Source organism: Astatotilapia calliptera, chromosome 15, assembly GCF_900246225.1.
Source record: "Astatotilapia calliptera chromosome 15, fAstCal1.2, whole genome shotgun sequence".
Classification (NCBI taxonomy): domain Eukaryota; kingdom Metazoa; phylum Chordata; class Actinopteri; order Cichliformes; family Cichlidae; genus Astatotilapia; species Astatotilapia calliptera.
In genome coordinates, this window is record NC_039316.1 from 26628088 (window position 1) to 26638056 (window position 9969).

The 9969-nt window shown below is 44.2% G+C and overlaps 1 protein-coding gene across 4 annotated transcripts; it reads left to right on the forward strand.

The window, feature by feature from the left end:
* The first annotated feature begins 6456 nt into the window (after positions 1-6456).
* On the forward strand, positions 6457-8001 carry LOC113037489 (C-reactive protein-like). 4 transcript variants are annotated; one of them, XM_026194630.1, is made up of 3 exons: positions 6457-6491; positions 6739-6850; positions 7225-8001. In XM_026194630.1, the coding sequence occupies exons 2-3, from the start codon at positions 6787-6789 to the stop codon at positions 7857-7859; spliced, it is 699 nt and encodes a 232-aa protein (XP_026050415.1). In that variant the 5' UTR covers positions 6457-6491; positions 6739-6786; the 3' UTR covers positions 7860-8001. The 4 variants fall into 4 exon arrangements, with proteins under 4 accessions (XP_026050415.1, XP_026050416.1, XP_026050417.1 ...); XM_026194631.1 differs by having other exon boundaries at positions 6464-6491; positions 6742-6850; XM_026194632.1 differs by lacking the exon at positions 6457-6491 and adding an exon at positions 6520-6614.
* Positions 8002-9969: the final 1968 nt, after the last annotated feature.

Sequence of the window (9969 nt, forward strand, 5' to 3'; positions counted from 1 at the left end):
AAGGATTGTCTTATTGCATTGGAGTCACACTGGGTTAAATATGTACACTTGGGTTTTAAGGGGTATTTATTATTTTCTTCTCTTTTTGTGTTGTATGGAAGCCCCAAACGCAATTTCATTGTTCTTGACAATGACAATAAATAAATACTACATACTACTACTACTACGACCATCAGGGTGTACACCTCACCCCTGGCGTCGTTGCCCACCTCTCAATTTTAAATACACGTAGACATTGAGGGCTAGCAGGAGGGACTATGTGCTTACCTGCTGTTCTCTGGCAGGTAGCTCCATGCCCTCCTGGGTTTTAAATGCACCTTAGAACACACATGCATCAACACTACAATGAGCGGGTGGAGGGAGGTTTGGAGTCTTCTCTCACCCCCGTTCTCTGCGGCCTGCTGGAGCGGGGGGGCTAGAAGGAGGAGTTGGCTGTCCGACTGCGGTCTGGAGTGTGGGGCCTCCCTGCTGCTGCGGAGTCGGGGCGGTCTGCCTCTCCCCACCGCAGGGAAAAGGGTAACACCACCTGGGTCTGGGTGCAGTTCCCCCCTCCAGGGGCAAGGGTACCTAGACCCGGTTCGTAGAGTACGCTTGGGGAGTGTGATCGTGTGTACAACGTCTCTTTATGTTTGTCTCCACGTTGGTTGAGTGTTGAGTAATTGCATATGAGAGCATGAGGGTGGGAATGGATGTCTGTGTCTATATGTCAGGTTGGGTATCAGACGCCACCTCTCTGGGGACATCTCAGGCCCTCCAAGGTTTGGAGGCCTATCTCCCCCCACCACCACTTCCCCTGCCAGTGGCGGACTCCCTCAGACATCGTGCGTTGGTGGTTCTTTGTGTCTGGGGATGGGCGTCCAGGTACACACCGGCTCACTCCTTGGCGGCCGCTTATCGGGGCCTGGAGCCTTGGGCTCGCTCGGGCCACTTCGGAGGTGGGGTGCCCCCGGCCTCTCGGCCTGGGGCTCGGTCACTCAGGCACGGCTGGCTGCCGGCGGAGCTCACGGGCACGTCACTGCAACCCCCCCTGGCTTCTGCTCCGCGGCTGCTGAGTGAGCCCTCATCAGGGACTCTCCTCAGCTCTTTCTGGGACAGTGGCGCGGCTGCCCCTCTGTTGGTCTTCCTTGGTCTCTTGTGTTCTGGGGGCCTCTGGATGTCTGGAGTTTTGATCTCCTCCATACCTGCTTCATGCCCTGGAGTACGGGGCAGTGGCTCCCCACAGCCTCTAGCAGATCATTACATTAAGGAACCTTTTAAAAAAAAACAAGCGCGTCCATGCTCACAGGGGTACACACAGGTGATCACACCCACAAACTACACCCTTTTTGGCTCCTACCTCAAAGCACACTGTGTTCTGTTGATCTTATGTGCTGCACAATAATGTTTAATATTTAGTATTTACTGTCATATTCCCACATATCATTGTGATGTTGTTTATTCTATTACTCTTGTTCTCTTCTCTGTTAGACCTTGTCTCAGCTGATCAGAGCGGTGGTAAAGCTGAACTCATTACAGGTTCAGACTGAGCTGAGTACAGTGACCGGTTGTTATACACTCAAAGCCTCATTCACTCAGGCACTTTCTTCTATGTGCAGTCACACACAATCAGCAACTCGGGATTAGTATTTTGCCTGAGGCATGTAGACTGGAGTAGACGGGGAGTGAACCACCGCAGTTCTAATTATCATGCTGAAACAAAAAAGTAATAAAAAAAAGAAATATATCTCAGGGCTCGCAAAATTTCAAATTCCCTGGTAGCCCTTTGGGCAGGGACTCTTCAGTTTTTGGTACCCCAAAATAAATTTAAGTAGCCCGAATAAAAAAGAGCAATTTTTTGATTGATGTTTTGTTTCCTGTTTTGTTTCCTTTACAATATTATACATTAAAGTATAATATTGTATAATTATATAATATTAACTTCTTATCTTGTGCGCGTTTTTTATTTTGACAGCAAATGCGCACCTGCGGACCACTTATGTGCACCCCTGGTTATATACCTCGTCATATTGCAGCCACAGAAATTCTTTTGTCCATGAAACCATAAAGCTGCACTTTCTTTTTGCCTTATAGTCTGATTTGTCATAACTTTTCCATTTTGTGGTAAGCTTTTCTTTGGCTGTCACTTCTTCACCCTGACCTGTCTTATTTGGCTCAGCAGAACTAAAATATATATCCTGCTGCTTTTACACATGCACTCACATAACGCTCAGCGACTCTCTGCACGATCAACCTCTCACATGTTTAAGCTTGCTGCGGGAGATTTCACTTGTCATGTTTGCATAGTAAGCTAACGATTGATAAGACGATGTCAGAGGAATTGGTGCGCAAATTATCGTCACTCACCAATCAGTGCTGACGCTCTCTATACACAGTTCGTGCGATTGCAAAGTGAAAGCAAAATACAAGCGCAAATTCAAACACGATTTAAATATGTCACATATTGACAGTGGCTCACCCATGCCAATGACATAATTACCCAGCTACATTTCCGAAAGAATGCAAAAGCATTGACATATATTTTTCCTTCCTACGATAGCCCGACGGGCAGGGCAGAGATGGATTTTGGTAGCCCGACTGGAAAAATCGCTAGCCCCGGGACGTGGGGCTAGCGATTTTGCGAGCCCTGTATCTGATTGAGGAATCACTCATCTTTGGAAAAGGAAGTTTATTATAGAGAAATGGCTCTTTCCAAAATAAAAGCTATACTATACACTTCTTCTGGGCTATATTCTCAGCAGCATATTAAACATATCAGGTCCCCATAAGGAGAATCATGTGCTAACGGCTGTCTAAATAACTCGGGTAAAGTTTGTACCATGCGTGCTTGTTGTTTTTGTCTGCTTCCACTTGTCTTTGCACGAGGATGATGTCGGAGTAAATGTGCAGTCATATTCGTTGTGTTCCCACTAGTGCTGTCAGCGTTAATCTTGTTGAAATGACGTTAATGCCACAACACGGCAAATCTCCGTTAACGAGCTACCGCGGATCGCCCCGTGTGTGGGGCTGGACGGCCAACACGTTAACGAGCTAACTGCGCTAACACACTAGTTCCCACCAATGTAATTGAGCATTGCGTGGCACATCCGACATACTGTTTTACTTTAGTCCATGACGCGCTTACCTTCAGGGTCATACGTCACATGAAAACCAAAATAGTTCCAAATGCCACATCTGAATTAGGGTGGGGGAGGTTCAGTTTGCCATGTTGCAAGGAGAGCTTAACTTCTGTCTCGCTAGCTTGCCCTGCGCGCAGTGAATCTGCATTCGACTACTCCGCCTAGGCTGCACTGTCGAGCGCAGATCCACTGAGCACTCAACACAGACAGCATCGTCAGAAGGAAAGTTGATAAAATAAATGATAAATTTTGTATTGTTCGATACATATGCATACCGAACCGAAAGCACTGTATCGAACGGTTCAATATCGATACGAGTATTGTTGCACCCCTAATGTTTATATATAAATATATGCGGTGGCCCCTAGACACAAAGCACGTACAAATTCCAAAACACATTTCTAGCTTTAACGGAATTTCCAAAACAGCTACCTAGATCACTTAAATTACACAATTGAAAGCATGAAAGCATATGTGTATTGTTTGTATATTTATACACAAGCACTCATATATGCAGCGTGTTGTGCGCTCTGCTGAGAAGGTGATTGGCTGCAGACTCCCATCTTTGCAGGACCTGTACACCTCCAGGACATTGCGGCGTGCAGCTCGGATCTCAGCTGACCCTTCTCACCCTGGTCACATTCTGTTTGACCTGCTCCCCTCAGGCAGGAGGCTCCGGTCCATTCGCACCAGAACCTCTCGCCATAAGAACAGTTTCTTCCCCTCTGCTGTTGGACACATGAACAATAACCATATGACTATCCCCGCCACTAACACATGACCCTACGCTGTGTTCACTGTATCATTCCATGTTTGGCACTGATCACCACCTGCACTCATGTATATATCTTTCAACGTAGCACTCTTAATTCTTACTCTCATGTATATATCTCATGTATATCTCATGCACATATCTTTCCACGTAGCACTTTTAATTCTTATCCCTACTTTTTTTCCATGTCTATTTAAGTGTTATTTATGACACCATGTTCGCACTGAAGCACCGCAGCAATTTCCTAATGTTGTAAACCTGCTCAACATTTGGCAATAAACCCCATTCTGATTCTGATTCTGATATATATTCAAATAATAATTAAAAAAAAGTTCATTTACCTGTTACTACCACACACCAAATCCGGTCGTTGGTACTGGCTTGTGTAGCCACTAGGTAACAAAAGCTCAACACTGCGCCCAGCATCCTGGAGCACTTCTGTTGTGTTTTGTACGTGTTTTGAGTTTTTATGTGCTTTTGAGTTTTTACATGCTTTGGAGTTTGTACGTGCTTTGGAGTTTGTACGTGTTTTGGAGTTTGTATGTGTTTGTACGTACTTTGTCTCCAGGGGCCACCGTAAATATACTTTTATTTATTCACTCCACATAAAATGTAATAAATAAATCATATAATACAAAAACCAACTATTCACACTTCAACTTTTAACTGTTTAAATTTTCAGCTTTTTCCTTTTAAACTAATTTAAAATGAAACAACACAAAACACTGCAAACCACAACACAATTAAATATAAATTAAAATATGAAAACAAAAAGAACATGCATATTCTCTGTCATATGGGCCTGCATGAATAAACTTTCTGAATCCTTTATCATCTGCAACTGAAAATAGATGTGGATGATTACTATACCTTTCTAATGTGACGTTGTTGTCCCTGGCTCTCTTTCTCTGTCTCTCTGTGATGGATGCATGCAACCACACAACTGAGATACTTAGTTACCTGACCTCCGCTCCAGTCCTTCCTGGTTTGGCTGAAAGAGGAGGCTGAGGGTAGAGCTGGTTTAAATGCAGAAGCCAATAAAGTGGACTGGACCATCTATTATGATCATGCAGGGGGAATGGGGTTCTTCTTGAATGATGGTTAGCTGTTATCTCTTTAGTTTTCACCTTTGGTGTATATAATGGTTTATTCATTTGCTGTATAACTGGAGCTGTTTCTCATTTGGGCAGGTCAGTTTGTTGAGTTATGTTTTTGTTAAGTGACTTTGGAGTAGCGTTCTGTTAAGTTAACCTCTTTTATGGGCCCACTTGGTTCTTAAAAACTTTATTTTTTGTTATTTTGAATTTTTGTAATCATCTTGTCCTTTTTGGGGGTATAATAAAACCCATTTTTTTGAAGATTACATTTGTGCCTGTGTGTTCCTGGCTGCTTGGATCATGACACTCTCCCTCCTGCTCTGTTCCTGTGCTACTGAGTGTAACTACCGCCCCTCCCCCCTCTTCCCAGCGCAAAGCACAAGGCTCGCATGCGGAGTGAAGTGGAAAAAAAGTGCGAGAGAGAGGGTGAGAGAAAGAAAGAAAAAAAAAACCCCACAGCTCACGATAAGGAGCCGGCTCGCGTCGTTCACGTCAAAGATCCGGCTCTAAGAGCCATTTCGTTCGCGACCGACACATCACTAATAAGAAGATCATTTGTAACCTTCACTAAAGCTGTTTACTGTAAATGTCGATCCACCGACGCACTGACTGATAGTGTTAAAAACTCCCAATCCTTTTAATCTTTGGGCTGAAGGAAGGACACTACTCGGTGTATAAATGCTCAATCAACAATTCTTTATTCCCATACAATTCAACACTTATGAGCACAAGCCATCATGATGGGGAGAGATGCATGAAGAGGGTCACAGCAAATCTCAAAATGGTGACGGGTTACTCAGCTCCTTATAGCCTCTAGTGGCCCCCACCTAGTCGTAAAAGCCTAAACATTCACATTCTTTCTCTCACACGGCGCCTAAGTTATGACCTCGGCTCCTGATTTTTCTGCTCTCTGTAAAGGTGGGGGTATGGAATGTGGTCTGTCTCTTCTATTATCGGTACAAGGTCCTCTGCACACAAAATTCTCTTCATGATTCAGCAGTATGAAATGTCAAGAAAACAGTGTAACACATTCAACAGTGTCGAATAATACAGGTCAATCCAATAGATCTAATGATTTTTCACACTCTTTTAAGTCAGAAGTATAATGCAAACTAAAACTACATACTGATCACACACTCTATACTAAGAAGTATAATATGACCTACAGCAGTATCCTAATTCAACTACTTCAATTACAGATATAAGATAACATATAATAACAGAATAATCTCACAATAGACAGCCTGCTCTTCCTCCTGAGCAACAGCTCATGTGTTTGTGAGGTTGTCTTTAAAGTATCGGCCTGTAACATCCTGTATTGTGCTGCACAGATATGAAGAAACAACACAAAAACTGCTGACTCCTCAAACATTTCAGGAAAGTAGTCCAACATTTAGAAATCACAAAAACAGGAAGTCTCACCCTTCTGCTTTCTCCAGAAAAAGTGAAAAAGTTGCTGAGTATGGGAGACTTGTATGGTTGGCTGTGATTGGAAGATGAAACAAGGTTAGTTGGTTGGAAACAAAACAACCACACAGGAATAAGAATGAGAATCATCATTTCTCCTGTCAGACTGTTTTTGTTCAAAGGAGACAAGGACAAAGAGAAACACCATTGCTGCAGTATTCAGTGTGTTATTGTTAATTACGCCTTGTTATTGGATAAAGCACCGACTCTTCAGCTGTCAGAGAAGCAGTGATATCTCTGTAAAAACAGTAACTGCATCATTTAAACGAGCCTTTTATTTTCTAAGCAGGTGTAAAAGACACTGAGACACCTCTTGTTTCTCATCATCATCATCATGGAGTCATCATCGATGCTGCTCTTCATCCTTCTCTGGACTGTCGGAAGGAGTGAGGTTCAAGGTAAGAAACGGCCAAATGACCGTGAGTGACATCATTAAATCATGCTCCTCGATCGTGATCTTTAAAACATGTCTCAGTTTCACTGATCTGAGTTCAGACTGATTTCAGCTCTAAGAGACATCTGATTAGTTCACAGCTTCTGCTTGTTGAGTTTATTCCACTCTCTCGTTTCTTTTGAATTCTTTTGTTTGTGTCAGCTTGTGGAGCTGTTTTTTTTCCCCACTGAACTGTTTTCATGTATTTATGCTGTTGTTGTTGCTGCTGTTTTACGTTTATTTTAGTGGTAAGGCTCACAAGTTTTTTCATCACAGAGCTGCTCTAGATAACCAGGAGCTCTGTGAGGTCATCCTGTCTCCTTGTCTTTTTTCCTGCAGATCTGTCGGGGAAACAGTTCACATTTCCCAGCGACCCCAAAGGCATAAACCAGCCCCGCGTTGCTCTTCGTGCTAACACCCGCTTGATCACTGTCATGACTGTATGCCTTCGCTTCTTCTCCCAGCTGAACCGGATGCAGGGACTCTTCTCTTTGGCCACCCGAGACCACTCAAATGCTCTGATGCTAAATAAAGACGCTGAGGGGTCCTACAAGGTCCACGCGGGCGACGACACCTACATCTTCACAAAGCTACCCACCAACAGGATGGACTGGAACTCGGTCTGTTGGACCTGGGACTCTCGGACCGGGCTGACCCAGCTGTGGCTGAACGGACTTCGAACCTCACAGAAGTTGGTGGGACAGAACTATCTGGTCAATGGTGATCTGAGCATCATTGTCGGTCAGGAGCAGGATGCGTACGGAGGTGGGTTCGACAGGAATGACTCGTTTGAAGGTGACATTACCGACCTGCACATGTGGGACCGGGTGGTGTCTGCGTGCGACCTCAGGTCCTACATGAATCAGGGCTCCTTCTCTCCGGGAAACCTCCTCAACTGGAACAACCTGAACTTTGATGTGTCAGGGAACGTCTCCATCCAGGATGCAGATTTTGAGGAACCAGTCTGTCAGTAAAGTGTTCTTACTGTGAGCGTAGGGCTTCAAGTTCCAGCTTCAAGCACTTTTTATGAAACAGCAGCCATTCGGTGGATGCTTCATGCTGGCTGATGCTGTGTCATCGTTTCCAGATCAATTAAAGTTCCGATGTCTCATTCTGCTCGGCTTAATTTATTTATTCACAAGATTTACACCAACATAATCCAGTCAGCACGTCACAGGTAGTGGAGGTAAACGAAGTCACTGCTATATGGTCACACCTGCACACTGAAGCCAGCACGCAGGTGTAGATTATGCATTTAAAAGCCTCAGGGTTAGCATTTGGCTGCTGCCATTTTAGTGAGAACTAAGCTATGAGCTAATGCCAGCTAGCTTATGATGACGATGAAGCTTTATTTGTCACTTGCAGTTGCCTGCAGCGAAACTGGACCTCTTCTGACCATACATATGTTACACAAACATCACATCAGGGAGACAGGTCAGAACAGGTACCGTAAAGAAAAACAATGTACAGCACAGTAGGTGGTGGAGGAGAAGACAACTCTACTCGGACTGAGCTCCTGGTAGGAGTTTGAGGGGAATGTATGTCAGTGTCTGTATATGTGTGTGTGTGTGTGTGTGCATGTGCATATGTTTCCTGTGTTCAACTGAGAGAGTTTTCATTCACCCGGTTTAGCAAAATTAAACAGTCCTGTAGGAAGTAGCGGTTTTTGATATGGGCGACACGGGCGGTTGCCCGGGGCGGCAAACACACTGACCTACACCACCAAACCATCGCACACACCAACCTGTAAATGCTCTTTTGCACAATATTATTACTAGATATATTATATATTATTATTTTTTTTGCACTAACTTGTCTTGTAGCACCTTGGTTCCTGGAGGAACATTGTTTCGCCTCACTGTGTATTTTTGAACTGTATATGGTTGAAGTGACAATAAAGTTGAACTTGGACTTGGACTTGGACTGGTGGGGGGCGGCATCACGGGCATTGGCAAAAAATAATAATAATTTGCTCGTACTCAACCTGCCCCGACGTCAGCCAGCACATTTTGGGAATGTCTATCGCGCATTTGCAGGGAGTAAGGGCGCCCTCGTTTGCGAGGTGTGCCTGCTGCTTGCGGCACAGGGAGGAGAGGGCGGGGTTGCGGGTGATTTTCTGGCTGGCTGGAGCAGCATTTAATAACCAACTCACAAAATAAAAGAAAATAAAAACAAGCCAACAAACACGAAAACACCAGACATAATGATACAGACTTAAAATTTGCACTGATGTTTTTTCTAAATTCTGTATGCGAAAAGTGAGCGCGAGAGCCCTTGGTGCACCTGCACTTTATTGTCATCTCCGCTACATACAGTACAGTATATAGAGAGACAAGACGACAGGGCTCCAGTTACAGCAATGCAAGTAAACAAACAATAAATATAAGAAGAGTAAGAAAAAAATATACACAAGGGATCAATAACAATTTAAAATTTAGATTTTACAGTTTGATGATTTAAAGTCTCACACACAACCTGTTGAAAGACGAGGGGGGCGGGGGGGGGGGGGGTGGCTGCTTCCAAATAGAGCACATTTCATTCCACTGCAGGGCAACCTGCCACTGCATGTGGCGAATAAAATTTGAACTTGAACTTGAACATTTCATTCATAATGTTGTAAATCCAAATCCATTATGTAGTCATGATTTGAATCCTGGGTTGTGCGAAATCCCAGAAATAAACCCTAGACAATGCATATCTGTGAACTAAGGTGTAGGCTTATTAGGTTATGTTGTGGTCAACCTCGCGTTAGGGGATGGGTGTTCATACTGGAGTGCAAAATGAAAACCAATGGAAGATGGACAAGAAAAGTTCAAAGCCATCAGGAGCTCCACAGGGAGTGTTCACCCAGGGCGCCAAACAGGCTAGGACCGCCACTGCCTGTAGGTATAAATCTTATATGTCCTCAATTGACAGTCCTGCCTGGCACACAAATTGTCACTTCTGCCACTCTTCCATTGTGTATCCGGCAGGAAACGTCCCTCCCAATGATGGGAGTAATGGCGTTATAAGTAATGGCGTTACTAATGGTGTTACTTTTTTCAGTAACCTAACTAATTACTATTTCTATCGCTACAACGCCGT

Bases quoted from the DNA above. Each gene is read 5' to 3' on its own strand.
- LOC113037489 (XM_026194630.1), top strand. From the start codon at position 6,787: ATGGAGTCATCATCGATGCTGCTCTTCATCCTTCTCTGGACTGTCGGA. The intron at 6,851-7,224 runs GTAAGAAACGGC...TTTTTCCTGCAG, and splicing joins CGGAAGGAGTGAGGTTCAAG to ATCTGTCGGGGAAACAGTTC.